Genomic DNA, 17,642 nt, shown 5'->3' with positions numbered 1-17,642 from the left:
CAGGCCTTGGGATTCATGGCATCTTGCATACTACTAATACCATTTGCAAAACTGCATATGAGGAAATTACAATGGTACCTGAAAAGCGTATGGACTCAGCACAGCCACAGCTTGGAAACAATGATACCACTCATTCCCTGCCTTCAACAGGAGTTTCTATGGTGGGCACAGGCATGTCACCTCAACAAGGGTCAGCCTTTCACCTTACCCAAAGCCAGGCAAACTATGACAACAGATGCATCGGACTATGCCTGGGGAGCACACATGGCAGGACAGTGTATTCAGGGCAAATGGAATACAGATCAAAGGCATCTGCATATCAATCAAAAAGAAATGCTAGCAGTACAGAATGCCCTAACAGCTTTCAAGGACCTCTTACACCCAGGACAACTAATAATAAAGACGGACAATACCACAGTAATGTGGTACATAAACAAGCAAGGGGGCACACTTTTCTACCCTCTATGCAGGCAAGCAATGACCTTGTGGAACACAGCACTGTCTTACCAAGTTCAACTACAAGCATAATTCCTGCCAGGAAAGAAAAACACATTGGCAGACGACCTAAGCAGAAACATCATGGATCCCCACGAGTGGAAACTAGATCCACAAGTATTTGCAATGATAACTCAAAAATGGGAACGCCCAGACATAGATCTGTTTGCCAACCCCCAAAACTACCAACTTCAAAAATTTTGCACAAGGACATTCCACACACAAGCTTGGAAAGTGGACGCTCTCTCATTCAGTTGGAAAACATTAACAGTGTATGCCTTTCCTCCACTGCTTCTTCTAGCAAAGGTACTGCTGAAAGTCAGATTAGAGAGGCCACAAATGATACTCATTGCACCAGACTGGCCATGCCAGCACTGGTATCCAATTCTAAGGAACATGGCCCACAGCCCACCATGGATTTTACCACAAATTCCTCACCTGCTCACCCAGCGAGACAATCAGATTCTACACAGCGAGCTCAAGACTTTAAACCTGGCTGCATGGCAAATTACCTAAACAACCAGCCAACACCTCTATCCAAAGCTGTTATGGATGTCATTCTGGAGGCCCAGCACCAGGAAAACCTATTCAGACAAATGGAAAAGATTTTGTGCCTGGAACCAGGCTAAAGGCCAAAATCCCCTTGATCCCAACATTCCTCAGATTCTACAATATTTGACTGAGATGTTGCACAAAGGACTTTCCTTTTCATCTATTAAGATCCATGCCTCAGCAATTTCAGCTCATTACAACACGGATCCTCCTTTATTTTCACATCCACTCCTAAGACAGTACCTCAGAGGGGCTAAGAACATAAGACCGCCCAGGAGAGCACCAACACCTACTTGGGATCTCAACTTTGTTCTGGAAAAGCTTACACTGCTGCCCTTTGAACCAGCTTTTTCAGCTGATTTAAAATTTCTTTCATGGAAAACTGCCCTGCTACTAGCAATAACTTCAGCTAGAAGAGTCTCAGAGCTACAGGCACTAATGGCAGTGGAGCCTTTCCTCATTTTTCATCAAGACAGGGTCTCTCTACGAACTAACCCTTCCTTTATGCCAAAGGTGGTATCCAGTGTGGCCCTACACCAAACCATTCATTTGCCCACCTTTTTCCCAAATCCCCAGAACAAAGGAGAAAGACTCCTGCACTCTTTGGACATTCACAGGCAATTACGTTACTACTTGGATAAAACTAAGGCTTTCAGAAAATCTGACCAGCTCTTTGTAGCCTATGCTGCAGGATCACAAGGAAAAGCTATCTCAAAACAGACCATTTCAAAATGGATAGGACATTGCATACGTTTCTGCTACACGCATCATGGGAAACCGGTACCTGCTAACATTGGGTCCCACTCCAACAGGGCTACAGCTACATCAGCAGCCTTTCTCAGGGGGGTGCCAACCAAGGATATTCTGGAAGCTGCAACTTGGAGTTCAGTGCACACCTTCACCAAACACTATCACTTACCTCTATATTCTAAGACTAGAGCTGATTTTGCCACTGCAGTTTTGCAGGGCCTACTAGCTTCTTCTAACCCTGTTTCACTCCACCACACATCCTTAGATTTGGGATTCAACCCAAGTGTGATGACTGCAGCAGGGTAACACGATGAACATAGTACAGTTTTGTACCTACCATAAATGTAGATGTTCGAGTGTTCACCCTGCTGCAGTCCAGGTTACCCTCCCTCCATCCCCTCTGAACTAGCTGTATTTATCTATACCATTCTATCCTATACAACCTCTGTGGTGTATTTGCTTGTGCCTGAAGGTATTGTTTTATTTTTATATGTACATTTTTATATAGCAACATATATATATTGCCCACCTATTGGGGGCACCTGACATCTGGGGCAAGAAAAACTGAAGAAAATGGCATTGGATGCCTCTTATATACCCCTGGCGCAGTGACGTCAGGGAAGAAGTGACAGCAACCGACGCCGGACCAAGACTTTGGAATTCAGGCCGACTGCGGGACCGCCTGATGGCAGGATAACCCAAGTGTGATGACTGCAGCATGGTGAACACTCGAACATCTACATTTATGGTAGGTACAAAACTGTACTTTTTCTGATTTATGACTGACCAAAACCACCCCGCCATCATGTAATTTCACCAAAAACCTTGACCTCTTCCAAGTACTAACAGAATATGTGCCTAGATGAGGATAGAGCTTCTGAAAACTCAAATGTGTACTGTACCAGCTCCAAGGTTGTCAGACTTTAGAACTAAGTTACATGCAGTTGGGGGGGGGCAGGGCAACAACCCCAAACTTCCCTTCTTACCCTTTTTAATTATATAAACATTTGAAGTCCTCATCAAGTTTAGTTCATTCAAGTGTAAGTCAAGTAGCAGCCCAGCAAATTACATTACAAGCAAACTTGTTTTAGTGCGGCAGTACTTTGTTTGCTAATCAGGGTGGGATAGTGATTTAAAGTAGACCAATTTCAGCCATAGACCAGGACAGCTTAAGTACAAATACAATGAAATGTTTTTAGTCAGTCAGTGCTTGTGCAGAATGCATAACATTAAAGTCCACATACACTATTTGCTGTAAGAAAGACATGAGCCAAGTCCTGTAATAAAATGATATATAGTTAAAGTGTTTGTCATTTCAAAACCTGTATTGTCATCCACTTCAGGCTCTTTGGCCACAAAGGTTTCTTCATACTTGACAATTCTTTTGTTAGTATCAAGAGCGTTATTAATACCCATGCTTCCTCTGCATATACATAGGTTGTAAAAAGAAATGATGGAAAATCCCCAGATGTATCAGAAGATCCTTTGCAGACCTAAAAAGCTCCCAGTTTTGTCAAATTAAGAAAAAATAAACCAGAAAGTAGCATTACATTAGCCCTACTTGCTGCCCACATAATTTATTCCAGGACTCGAAAGAGATAAAAACTATATATGATTTATATTAACCCCATTCTCCCCTTTAGCTTGTATGCCATACTAAGAAGTAGGAATTAAACACACAACCTAACAGAGTCAGAGCGAACCATGTAATGAAAAATGCAGCTGCATGTTTGTGCAGTAACTTCTCATGTGTAAACTCTTCATGAAGCTATAGTCTGATTTGATAAGAAATTCCTTTACTGAAGTGGATAATGCACATACCTCTCAGGTGCTATGATTTACTCATGGCACTATGGTTTTTGCCCTCAAATATAGCCATGCTTCTCTTAGATGTACAGATTTTCTTCAGACTGTAGTAAGTCTATATAAACATTACTTACAACTGCACGTATGGGGCATAATGTCTGGAGATTATCTTTTGAAAAACGTAAGTGTTTCTCTTTCTGAACCTTTGCTGTAATTTCTGAAGGTTAGTGCTATGACTTCAAATGCTCAGAAGTGGAGATGTGTGCTAAAGGAAGCGCTGCAGAATCCTGAAAGCCCAAAATCCTGAGACCAAAATCCTGAAAGTTCAAAATCCTGAAAGCTCAAAGTCCTGAAAACTCAAAATCCTGAAAACACACAGGATACCAACACTTACTATATTCCAGCACACGTATGTACAGAAACACATAAAACACAAACCATATTACTCTTCTCCAAGTATAAGCAGGGGGCAAGCCCCCCCTGAACCCCACACCCCATGCTACTTAAATATATCAACTCTGAGATTGCACTTAGTATACTGAAGTGCAATCTTGGAGTTGTTATATTTAAGTAGCAGGGGGTGGGGGGGTGGGGCTTGCCCCCCCTGCATATAGTTGAAGGGTAATATGTTTCTGTATGTACTTGTGCTGGAATATAGTAAGTGTTGGTATCCTGTATATTTGCAGGATTTTGAATTTTTAAGATTTTGAGTTTTCAGGATTTTGAACTTTCAGGATTTTGGGCTTTCAGGATTCTGTAGCGCTCCCGTGCTAAAGCACCATTGTTGGGTTTCTTCATGTGATTTTGGAGCATTAATGCTTTTGTTTTAGGTAGTCTAATATTTCTAGTTTTCTCCTCCTGCATGTTCGTTTACCCTACTGTGATTTCACTGTCAGGGTCTCTGATGTTTTACTGGGCCACAAATTCAGATGTAGCTTGCTGGGTTGATTATTCTACTACTATGTTATTGAACAAATTAATGTGAAATTGTTCAATCTCGCCGTTTGTTCTTACACACGGGTTCGGAGCCGATCCTCGGCTCCGAGTCGGCCGCATCACCAGCTCCGCATCTTCCAGAAAGCTCGAGGCACAGTAATATCCCATGATCCTCAGGTGCTAACCCTCAGATCTAGTTTGCCGCTAGCAGCAGATCGCATCGAGAGGCTCGGGCCAGTAGAATTTTTACTATATATTTCTTTTACAAATGTCAGAAAAGACCAAATCTGGTTTTAAAAGGTGTCAGTGTGGACAGAAGATGTCCATTACTGACAACCACTCATCCTGCATCTACTGTCTTGGCCCTCTCCACTTGCAGGAAGACTGTTCCATCTGTCATTCCTTTAGTGGGAGGGTCATGCTGGAAAGACGCAGGAAGTTGGTTGACAGAGGGTTGCTTAAACCCGAGTTTCAGGAGGCCTTGGACAAGGCTGAACAGGTTTCTAAGTCTTCGAAGGGGTCGAAGTCTTCCAAGAGTGTCGGAGCCCAAGTCATTGGCTCCGAGCACCTCTTTTCAGATTCAGACACCGGCTCCTATGACTTCGGTGCTGGGTGTCAAGACTTTATCTCTGCACGAGGCTCAGGTCTGGGAGCCAGTATTAGATGTACCACCGTCTGCTATCCTTCGCTCGGTGACGGCTTTGATCCCCTCGACCCGTTCTTCAAGGCCACTTTCTGACTCCCATGTGGACCGAGTGGTACAGAAGCTTATGGAGAACTCAGCTTTGTCCAAATTAATCGAGGTTTTTCCCAGCTGGTTTCGAAACTCGAAGCTATTCCAGTTCCCTCAATACTTCCTCCTCTGAGACCCATCGAGTCTTCAGTGTTGGGAGTCAAAGAACCGATGATTGTAGAGCCCTCGGTGCCGAAGCCTCCAGTAGTGCTATCGGCTCCGTTGACCTCGACTCCTTCGGAACCAGCCGGAGAGTCTCCGAGCCGAAGATCTTTCCTGGGTTCCGGGGGGGATAGTCGAACCGAGATATCAGTACTGACTCTTCCCCTAGGTGCCTCGGCTCAGATCAGTTCGGATCCGTCCTCGGTGTCGGAGCCCGTGGTTCCAATTCCGGAGAAACAACCTCCTTCTTCGGATCGGGTCGGATCTTTGGGTCGGGGCACCAGTGCCTTTGACATCATGAGGAAGGTCTTGTCTGATCAGACATATACTTCATCGGTATCTTCATCTCCTTCCCCAAAAGGTCCGCGTTCTGCTTCTGTGCCTTCGGTACCTACCAAGCGTTGAGACCCAATGCCTCAGAAGTCCCCACAGGGCGACTCTGGTTCCTCAGATGCATCCCCAGAAGCTCCCGCTGAGGATGTTTCGAGGAAACGACTGTGCAAGAGGAGGCACATAGATTCCCCTCAGGAATCTCTCACATCTGATACCGATTTAGATGAAACAGAAGGGTCCCCACGGTCCACCTCTGAGGATGTCTCGTTTGCAGACATTTTGGAAATCCTGAAGCAAAGGGGGGACTGGAAAACCCTTACCCCTTCTGTGGGTGAATCGGTCTTACTGAAGGCATTTGGGACTCAACCTTCTACCTCCTGGGTGACTCCACCCTTTGACGATCTCATGGATCTAATAGCTCAGAGGGCTTGGGAAACACCTGATACAGTGGAACCAGTCCCTCGTAAACCAAACAAATACATGACGGCTCTCCAAGATAAATCCTATCTTACAAAAGGAGTTCCCGTAGATACTATGGTGGTGGCGGTGGCCACTAAGAAAGAGATGTCTGAATCATCTTCCTCTGTCCATCCTCTTAATAAGGATTCTAGGACAATGGACAGATATGGGAAGCGCATATTTAGTTCGGCAACTTTTTCCATCCGATCGCTCAACTACCTTACGCATTTCACGCGTTTACAGAGAGATCTCATTAAGGAACTGGGAGATACTCTCCAGGGACACACAGATGCTGCTGTTGCCGAGAAAGTGACAGTGCAACTTAACACCCTAAATTCCATAGTCAACTCGTCCATGAGGCTGATTTCATATGCAGCCGAAGGGTCGAGTAGAGCGGCAGCTTCAGCGATCGCCCTGAGAAGACAATCCTGGTTGCGCTTATGCTCCTTTGCGGAAGCCTTTAAGTCTTCCTTTGCCAACGCCCCCTTTGATGGTGCCTTCTTGTTTGGGCCCAAAGTAAAGGAGACTCTCACGAGGTGTGAACAAGAAGGGAAGACCCTGTCTGCCGTAGGGATCCGTTTTTCCGTTCCATCTAGGCCCTACCCTAAAGGGCAACAAGGAGGAAAAATGTGGTTCCGAAAGACTCCGGGATCTTTTCAGCACACCCAAAGTGACGCCCCCTCCAGAGGCAGAGGAGGGGGAAGAAACGGAAGACGCTGCCTAGCCGGCAGAGGGAGTCCGCAAAATCAGGGCGACTCCTGAGTGCAGGCCCGGCTGTCCTACTCTGGAGGCAGTCGGGGGTCGCTTGGCTTTATACCCAGAGGCCTGGCTAAATCTTACATCAGATTACTTACATCAGATTACTGGGTAAAAAGCATAGTTACCAGAGGCTACAACATCCCCTTCATAAAAATGCCACCCAACTCCAAAAAACTCCCAGACATTCCACCCAGTCTGCAAGACCAAGCAACCATAGAGATAGGAAGGTTGCTCGAAAACGGAGTCATCCAGCCAGTCCCAGCGGACCTAATAGGATCCGGAACTTACTCAAGGTTCTTTTTAGTTCCAAAGAAAACAGGGGACTGGAGGCCAATTTTAGACCTCAGCAAGTTAAATACCTTTGTGAAAAAGGAAAAGTTCCGGATGGTCACGCTTCAGTCAATCCTCCCTTTTCTGCAGAAGGGTGACTGGATGTGCTCTATAGATCTCAATGACGTATACTACCATATCAAGATGGCCAGGGCGTCCAGAGATCACCTGCGCTTCCGGCTGGGAGCCAGTCATTTCCAGTTTCGCGCTCTGCCCTTTGGTCTCACCTCAGCAACCAGGGTGTTCACCAAATGCATGGCAGTAGTAGCGTCTCACTTGAGACTAAACGGATTCCAGGTGTTTCCTTATCTAGACGACTGGCTTCTATCCGCCACCACCGAGTATCGTCTTCTACAAGCCAGGGACTACACCATCAGTCTTTGCTCTTCACTAGGCATAACGGTGAATTTTGGAAAATCTGTCTTATCGCTGTCAGCGTATCTTATTTATAGGAGCACAGCTAGGCACTTCCCTGGCTCAAGTTACTCTCCCCCCACCAAGAGTATCAGACCTCAGGCATCAAATTTCACTCCTTCACAACAAGAGAGTCCCTGCACGACAAATATTAAGAGTGCTAGGCTTGATGGCAGCCTCCCTTCTCGTAGTTCCTTTAGGCAGGATGCACATGAGGATTCTTCAATGGATGCTATTCGCCCAGTGGTCGTATCTACAACTTCCACTGTCTCACAAAATCTTGATCACGAATTCTTGCAAGAAGGATCTCTTGTGGTGGATACACAGTCAAGAGCTAACACTAGGACGACTGTTTGTATTACCCAGTCCGGTAGCAACTCTAACCACGGACGCTTCCCTGATAGGGTGGGGGGATTCTTTCAGGGACAAACAGTCCAAGGTCAATGGTCCAACTTGGAGTATAATCTGCACATCAGTGTTCTAGAGCTGAGGGCAGTGTTTCTAGCGTTGCAACACTTTCACAAGTCCTTACCTCAGGGAACAGTGACAGTTCAGACAGACAACATGTCAGTGGTCTGGTACATAAACAAGCAAGGGGGAACCAGATCTTACCCATTATGCAGAGAGGCCCTCAGAATTTGGCAATGGGCAAAGTCCACTGGACGCTTTCTGATAGCAACGCACATCCCGGGACTTCCAACATAATTGCAGATAGGCTGAGCAGAGCCATCCTGTTCCCTCACGAGTGGTCCCTCAAACCTCAAGTGGCGGAAGACATCTTCCGCAGATGGGGCCAGCCTTGCTGCGACCTGTTTGCATCCCCTTTGAATGCCAAATGCAGAAGCTATTTTGCCCTGTTACCCCCTCCAGGGGGTGTCCCCAGGGATGCACTGGTATACGATTGGCCCCCGGGTCTCCTGTATGCCTTTCCTCCTATTCCACTAATTTCCAGGTTTTTGCAGAAAGCCAAACATCTAGACAGGACCATCATACTAATAGCCCCATTCTGGCCTTGACAAATCTGGTTTCCCTCCCTTCAATCTCATCAAGTGGAGGAACCATGGATGCTGGACCCGGAGCCAGACCTGTTGACGCATTTGTCGGGAGTTCCTCACACCTTTCTCAAGTCCCTCAAACTGACAGCTTGGCTGCTCCACTTCCCATTTTAGCCAGGTCGGAGTTACTATCCCCTGCAGTACAGCAAATTATTGTATCTTCCCACAAACCATCTACAAGGAAATTGTACAACAGCAAATGGAACTGTTTTACGCAGTGGACCTCCAAACAAGGTATAGATCCATTCAGGGCTCCAGTACACAAGATACTAGATTTTCTTACCACACTTTTTCAGGAAGGAGCATCAACATCCACTATAAGGGTTCAACTGGCGGCTATATCCAATTTTCATATTGGTCGTGAAAATGGTTCTCTTGTGTCCCACAGACTTTGTAAAGCCTTCATGAAAGGTACCTTTCACCTCCGCCCCCCCTTTCGTAATCCAATAGCACCTTGGAATCTTAATCTCATGCTGTCACAACTCATGTTGCCCCCTTCTGAGCCAGCAGCCACAACTTCGTTAAAGTTCCTATCATGGAAAACACTTTTTCTGGTTGCCATCACTTCCGCCAGGAGAGTTTCAGATTTACAGGCTCTATCTATCCGACCCCCGTACATGATTTTTCATCCAGATAGAGTAACCTTGCGCACCAATCCGTCCTTCCTTCCGAAGGTTTGTTCGATTCAGAACATCAATCAATCTATCGAACTACCTACCATCTTTAAAAATCATTCCAATGAGCTAGAATACACATTGCACAAGTTGGACATTCACAGACTAAGATTTTACTTACATAGGACAAAAGAGTACAGAAAGTCAGATCAACTATTTGTCTCATATGCTGACCAAAGAAAAGGACAGGCAGTAACGAAGGTTACCTTATCCAAATGGCTCTCAGATTGCATAAATTTGGTATATGTTGAATCAAAACAGCAACTCCCTTTCAAACCCAGAGCTCATTCTACAAGGGCGATTGCTGCCTCTTCAGCCCATACCGCTTCCTTTGCCTTTAGATACCATTTGTGCAGCGGCAACTTGGGCAAAACCATATACTTTTATCGCCCACTATAAGCTAGACAAAAGCTCCAGGGACAGGGCGACGTTTGGTTCCACTGTACTCAGGAATGTTCTCCCTTGAACCACCCGGGAAAAAGGAGCTAGGGACGTTACCCGTGTGTAAGAACAAACGGCGAGATTGAACAATTTCACATTAAGAAGTTATGTCTTACCATAACGTTCCATGTGAATTGTTCATCTCGCCTTTGTTCTTACATTCCCCCCCTCCATCCCCCGTTCTGCAGTCTGGGAGAACGGTTTTCAGCTAAATTCCTTTTCAGCCTTTTCTAGATATGGTTAGCATGTCATTGTACATTAGTAATGGCATCTTTTCTCCTCTACTTGGCAGTAGGGTTCCAGACACTGTGTAGTATCTGTTTATAAGTGTTCTAGACACAGTTCTAAAAGGCGATTATTCTGGTATAGCAAACTAGATCTGAGGGTTAGCACCTGAGGATCATGGGATATTACTGTGCCTCGAGCTTTCTCGAAGATGCGGAGCTGGTGTTGCGGCCGACTTGGAGCCGAGTATCAGCTCCGAACCCGTGTGTAAGAACAAAGGCGAGATGAACAATTCACATGGAACGTTATGGTAAGACATAACTTCTTATTTTGCGCTGTGAAGGGTGCTTGGTTAATATTGATTATTCTACTGCTTGGTTACATGTAGTAGCTAAACAATCCTAGCTGTATCTGGAAAAACAGATATGCACAATGGAAGATGGTCTGTTAACCAGAAGTGCAGGTAATTTCTTAATTTGTAGAACATTCCTGTTAGGACAGTGACAGTTTACATTTGAGTTGCCCAAAGCCCACCAGCACCTATCACTTACAAAAAATAGTTTTAAGCAGACTATTTGTGTGTATGTCCTTCATAATGGCACAGTTATTGTATTTAAAAAGTTGTAACTGTTTGTTTTCTTTTTATAATACTTGAGAATTAAATGATGTATATGTTTGAGATGCAGTGTGTGTAAGTGCTTGCAGATCTCAGTATAACATATAGGGCATAATTTTACATTTCTGCAATAGGGTGGCATGTAACACTTATTTGTTTCAGTAACACCCTTTCTAATTTCATAAAAAGACTGCCATGCGACTGGGTCAGCAGTTTGCATGTTAGTAGCTGGCCCTGATTGTAGTCTGGCTATACTGATGACCAGAATTCTAGAACAAATATGAATTGCTAGGAGTTACTTGGATATGTGAATATCCTTCACAATGTCCTTTATCAGGAAAGAAACTTGAGAAGGAAATATGGGAAATATAGCTATGCGGGCAGTAGAAAACTGTGTAGTTTCCCTGCCATTTGATACCAGCCAAAGAAGTTGTATGTTTGTTGTGGCAAATGACAATATTGTAATCGGAAAGAAGCATGGTGGAAGTGTAAGACAAAGTGTGCCTCTTTCCCTTCCTTAGTGTTCATTTTTTCTTGTCTGTTTCTCCTCCTTTGCGTTATGATCGCACCTTTACTTTTCCAAGTTTTTTCTTCTAGTTATTACTAACTCTGCCTCAAACATAGTGATTTTCCCTTCCCCCATGTTCTCCAGTTTTGTATTTAAACTTCTCTGCTAATTTTTTTGTCAGTTTTGTTTTTACCTGTGTAACATTAATGTGTATCTCCATCATTTGTAATGTTATACATTAGCAGTGAAGAAAGAGTCAAACTGTCATGGATTATCATAACTGGCAGGAAATATTAGATGTGATTAAAAAAAAAAGTTGGCAGTGTAGATATTTATACTGTGTATTTTGTTTACACTTCTTGCAGCTGCCTTGCTTACAACATTTTTGTAATATATGCAGTTGTTCAGCTGTACTGTAATGATTCAGTTTCCAGAGTGAAATTGAAATTAATTCACTTTTTTTCTTTTCCTCTCTGAAGGTGGATGACATTATTGGTCTGATACAGATGTACCTCACCTGCAATGGCAGGAAACACCACAGGTTAAGAACTGAGAGCGGAAGTGAAACCTTACATCCCTAGCACTAGAAATTTAAGGATTGGACTGGCTTTATCTAAATATTCCAGTACTGGCTGTTGACCAAAAAAGTTCCATTGTCTGGTTATGCGTTCATCTGGCTACTGTCTTTGTCTTGCTAATATGGAAATTTGAATACTTTGTTTTTGTTAATGACTCTGAGGTGCTGTGGGTGACTATAAAACAGCAAGGATTAATAACGTCACACTTAAACGACACACTGACCCAACTACATACTGCAATTTGACTGTCAAAAGAGACTGCATATTCACAGCTAATGTACTGAACTCCATGTAAAAGAAAATATTTTTATCCTCATCATGAATACAGCCTTATAATGGAATTGCAGTCTGGTTCAGGTATACCACAGTCACAACTGTCATTGGAGGCTGTGTGCATGTATGTGTGAGTGCACTTGTCATACAAGAGTTTTTATGGAGACTGAAATAAGACAGCTTTGTATTTAATAATTAAATTTAATGGATGACTTCATACTTAAACCTGCAGGTAATTTCTGCTGCCATATCCAAAGAGTATACTTTTACCTCTGATACCTGCTGTCAAGCAGTTTGTTTATGTATTCCATCACTTAATAGTGGGACATTTTTTTTATCCCACCCGTGAAAGAGGCAAAAGGTAGAGAGTCATTTTTCAGTAACTCCACTGCCTTATGTTTCACAACTGAAAATGACTGCTAGCACCTTGCAGATTTGAAATTGCTCATATCATGCTATGTAAAAGCAAAACATCACTCTCTAAGAGTATATTTACCTGAAAATAACAAACACGGCAGTCTGTAATTGATTTTGTTGTCCCATCATTAGTTTCACTGAATAGCAATAGGAAGAAGTGCTTGTGATTTCGTTTTACAACGTATACATAGTTGCTAGTTTTCTAATTAAATGAGCACTGTGATGAATTTTGGGGGTTTCTAGTCTGCCATATGTTACGAATCAATTAAATGCAGTTAATGTTTCCTTTTCCATCATAATACACAGTCATTCTTGATTATTGGTACAAGCAAGACAAGAGGTAGTAATAAAATTAGGTGTTTAAGATGCATGGACACAACTAAACTGATAGCCTGTAATAATGCGACTGTGTTTAGCTGAGTTGTAACATAAGGCAAATGGGCCCAACAAATTAAACTGTGTGCCTTTCTAAGAATAGTCCTTTGGAGAATGACTTGAAGTACACTCTGCTATACATTTCTGATTTCTAGATGGTGTTTCAAATTTAGTTCCAGCTCTGACAGTCCAACTCTCTTTTCCAGGAGAATGACCTAGCTTCCATGATCTATGATTTATGATCCAGCTTTTAGCTAGACCTAGTAACATTGCATGGTCTGTGATAACTGTTTCACAATTGTAACTGAGACTGTAATTCCTAAAGTGTTCCAATTCAAACTGTAGTTTACATCACAAATGTCACAGTTTTCTCATCTTCTTAGATTAGAATTTCATTTTGGCAGTCTTCATTTGCATACATTGTTGTTTTCTGCTTTGTGTGCATAAGAATTCAGTACAGTTTTCCTCCACTTTTACTGCACTTTATTCTTGCATATATTCATGATGAATATTGCACTAGATGACTCAGCCAAAGGCTGAACAAATCTGGATTGTGTTTCCTGATATTCTCTTTCACACCCTCTCAATCCGCACTACCCTGTTAATGATCTTATATTTCCATTTACTGATATTAAGTCCACCCTCAGTTTCAGCTGCCACCTGTATCCCGACTTTTAATCCTGCTCACCCCCCGTGGTTCAGTGTATTTGCGCCATGATGCCTTTTCTGTCTTTCCTTTATTGTTTCCATTCCCAGTACTTTGAGTTGACACATCATGGTCCATGTCCCATATACCTTCCCCTTACCACTGTGGGAACACCCTATTGAACCATTTTAGCCAACCTGATATGTCTTCTTTTCTTGCCCAAGAACAGAACACTGTTACAGATGAGGTATCACTATTACCCTCTGTAATGAGAGGGCAGCCTTTGTACTTCTAATTTCTGCACACTTGGAAATGCATCCCAGCATTCTCTTAGGTTTTTGTATCTACCTTCTCATACCAAGAATGATGATCTCAGGTAGGATCATTCTATATGTGTTATTCAGTGTTTTGGGACTGCTTTGCTGTAGGTGCTATGAGAGATATGTCTACCCAGTGCTGTCCAAAAATGCCAGCTCACTGAAGCATGAAGGCACCTCTTGTCTAAATTCCAACTATGTTTCCAGATCATTCTGTCTTTCTGTAAAGTGTTAGTACAAGTTAAAAAAATACCTTGGTGTGTGACATCAACAACTTTCTATTTGAAGCAGCGTACTCATAACCTAGGAGTCTTTATTTTGGTCTTGTTTCTTTGGCAAACACATATTCTTATTTTAAAAGGGGACTCTCAACTTAAATGACTAGCTTTTAGCCTGGCTTTTCAAAAAACATCTGTTATTTTAAAACAAAATAATATCTTCAGTATCTTTGTAATAGCTTTTAAGAACTCCTGTAGACAAGAGTTTTTCATTGTAGCATACTAAGAGGATAAAATCCAACTTACTTTTGAGTGTTAGGCACTACAAAGTATGAAACTGACATTTCCTTTATAACATTTCACACCTAAGTAAACATGTTGTGTTTTATTAGAACTCCATATGCAGTATATTGTATGGGTTGTTTCAAAGTTATGGCCCCCTTCATCTGTCTACTTTGATTACCTCGTTTAGAAGTGGGAATGTGGGAGGGACATCATGTAATTTCAGTGAACCATTCAAGTTGTATAACTTTTGGTCATTTGGTAGGACAAATAAGTGAGACTACAGAAGGGTGCTTATGCGGTTGCCTCATACTAAACTACAGGGCAACTGTTTTTAGCAGTGTTGGTCATGTGCACCACACAAGCTGTGTTTAAGTGTTCTACAAATTATTATTATGTACATAGGAGAGTGTATATGTCTGTGTACAGTCTGTGTGTAACTTTATGTTGTGTGGTATCCTGTTATGAGACTATGGGAAGTGAGTATGGATTAATTACTCTATAATGTAACCTAGATAGATTATAAAAAAAAGTTGATTTTAAATTATTATTTTATTATTTGTACTGGAATAATAATGGCTTCCAGTTGCACATATTTTTGCTTATTACAAGAAGAATTATAAGTGTCTGAGTCAGTATTCTGTTCAGCTGGGATGTTAGCACTGTTTTTTCTTAATCATATTTGCTGGTAGTGGGTGTGACATCCCCACAATGGCCCACTAATCAAGGAACCTGAATCCCCACAGTATTTTCAGATGCAGCTGTCTGCACTAAGTACAATTTCTCTTAAGAGCACGTGGGGAAAACGGTCAGCCCGGGTTCTGGATTTCTTTGTCTGTCATCCTTCAGGGCCCCAGTAAGGCTTCCCACTAGCACAGCTATAGTGTTAAGTCTTCAGCTTAGTGTCCAAGCCAAGTCCTCCACCCTCCTTTATGTGAAACTGCTCCAAGTTGCTCACACATGCACACTGAGATTTCATTTTCAAACACACACCTGGAAAAGGGTAGCACAGATTTAACCGCTGTGCCCCCTTTTGCACAAGACTATAATGTAGTTATCACTGCCACTAGACACTCCTTCAGCCAGCTACTCTAAGGCCCTTACAAAAAGTATCCAATTATACTGTGCAATATTAATACTAATACAAACGGTAGTAGTTGGTATCACAGCAAGACACTCAGGAGTAGCCCCACAGTGTCACCAAATGAATATAAGCACTTATTTTCTAAAAGGACTAGCCACAATAAATGTTGTAAATATGTTTAGTAATAAATAATAAAAGAACATGAAAATACTGAATATATATTTGCAGAAAACCACACAGTTCAAATCACAGGAATTCTGATAGACTTAGACAGATATAGAAAAGCAGTAATAAACTAATATTGCTATATATTCCTGGCTGATCTAAAGAATTTACTGTTCCCCAATAACTTACTTGGGCAAGAGAAGATGAAATACATAAGCAGTCTTTCTAGTCAGGGTCCCAAACAGAATAAACAATACTCCTAGAATACTCCCTGTAATATGTAAAAAATATTTCCAGGGCTGGAAGAATGACCTCATCTGGTCACCTGACTCTAGGTTCCCACACTATCCCCTTTTTAAATTGAGAGAGAAATTTAGCATAGACATGTAAAGAATGCATATCTAGAGCTTTTCTAATGTTTGTCAGGCCTGAGGCCAAGGAACAATCACAGTACTTTCCCCTCTTTCTACTAAAGCTAATAAACAATGACTTCTTCCAGACCTACTGTCTCCAGTTGTATTCATCACTGTGGGATAGCATTTTAATGGTTTAGCAGCTCATTTACATTTCCCTTATTTTTCTTAAGTAAGCTAGCTGGTTAACCTCTGCTCTTCCAGTGTTCTCAGTTACAGTATATACATTTAATCAGTTACTACCTGCATGTATATTTCCTTTCCGTCCAGCAGGACTCACTGTTGATACACTTTTCAATACTAGCAACTTTACAAATACATTTTCATATTCAAATGCCATACAGTTCTAATACATTTGTTACATAAGCATCAGTACAAAATAGTTTGATATTCAAATGCCATACAGTTCCAATACATTTGCAAGCATCTTGTACACATCAATTTGATATTCAAAGGATATCATTCTTTACAAAACTCCAGCTAGCTATGCTGGCAGTAGCCCATATCATCACAGTAAGTCAGAGCTTCCACCACTTGCCTGACTGTGGTAAAGATTCTGTGGGCAAATATATGTAAAGAGTATAGGCTGCACATTTTCCTGCTGTTTACTGACTGAAGATAAATTGATTTGCTGATGTACTTGGGACTGACGTTGCTCTGTTAGTGAGGAAGGGCAGCATGAAGCATGCATGGTGACAGCAGTAGAAGTGCAAGGTGGTGGTGGTATATGCAGAGCATCCTGGAAAAGGCCCAGCAGCAGCAGCTCTAGTGCAAGGGGCTGAAAACTAACCGTTCTCTATTGCATAACTAGCTATCCAACAACTTACCCATAAGTCTGCATACACAAGAGGTGGCATGCAGTGTGCAGAGTAATGCACAATACTTATAAAGATAAAGAATAAAACAAAGAACAGTGCTATAAAAGAGTCCTGTAAAGGGACTTCTGCAGGATGTAATCTGCCAGTCTGCAGAAAACTATTACCTAGGCTCTAGAGCAGGAGGTTCCTCACTACACTGCTGCAGAATATCTGTCCGGTGTTGAGAATTCCATCAATCCATTGTCTTTTTCAGTGAACCACAGATCATTTTTGGTATGCTTTACTGTTTACTGATAACCCACTTTTCCATAGTGAGTATAAAAATACAGTCAGATAAGGTTAAAGTAATACATTTGACTAGTGAAAGAATCTGATATAACCGAAAGTTTAAGATGCCTATAAGGAATTACTGTAAAGCATGTCTGTGTGGTATAGGTTCTTCTAAGCTTATATCACCAGCAATATTCTCCTGTTGCATCTGCATTTGTTTTAATGTGTATTTGTATACATTGGAGTGTGTGCAAGTGCGTGTATATGTTTGTATGTATATAATGTGTATATGAACACGGGTCTACTTCTTTTGACCTAACTTTCATTTGCCTGACACTCATTTGCCTGGCCCCATTTGACTGAAATTTCATTTGCCTGACACTTCATTTGACTGACAAGTATTATTAGCAGGAAAATGGAATATGCTCCCTTCCCCACTGCAGTGCGACCCTGGAGTTAGAATATATAGTTAGGGGGGGTGTGGGGGGCACAGCCCCCCACAGCGGGGGGTGTTGGGTGTGAAACCCCCCACTTCATT

General features: G+C 42.4%; 1 protein-coding gene across 1 annotated transcript in view; it reads left to right on the top strand.

The window, feature by feature from the left end:
* The window catches only part of PLEKHH3 (pleckstrin homology, MyTH4 and FERM domain containing H3), a 777,695-nt gene extending 761,440 nt beyond the window's left edge, over positions 1-16,255 (top strand). The window contains exon 13 of the mRNA XM_044054707.1: positions 11,728-16,255. Coding sequence (XP_043910642.1) covers positions 11,728-11,829 — 102 coding nt within the window. The 3' untranslated portion in view covers positions 11,830-16,255. The remainder of the gene's footprint in view (positions 1-11,727) is intronic.
* The last annotated feature ends 1,387 nt before the right edge of the window (positions 16,256-17,642 follow it).

The sequence above is a fragment of the Protopterus annectens genome, chromosome 13.part0 (assembly GCF_019279795.1).
Source record: "Protopterus annectens isolate FY-2018-M chromosome 13.part0, PAN1.0, whole genome shotgun sequence".
NCBI classification, from domain to species: Eukaryota; Metazoa; Chordata; order Ceratodontiformes; family Protopteridae; genus Protopterus; species Protopterus annectens.
Note: the sequence above shows the minus strand (reverse complement) of the source record. Positions and strands in the feature narration are given on the sequence as shown.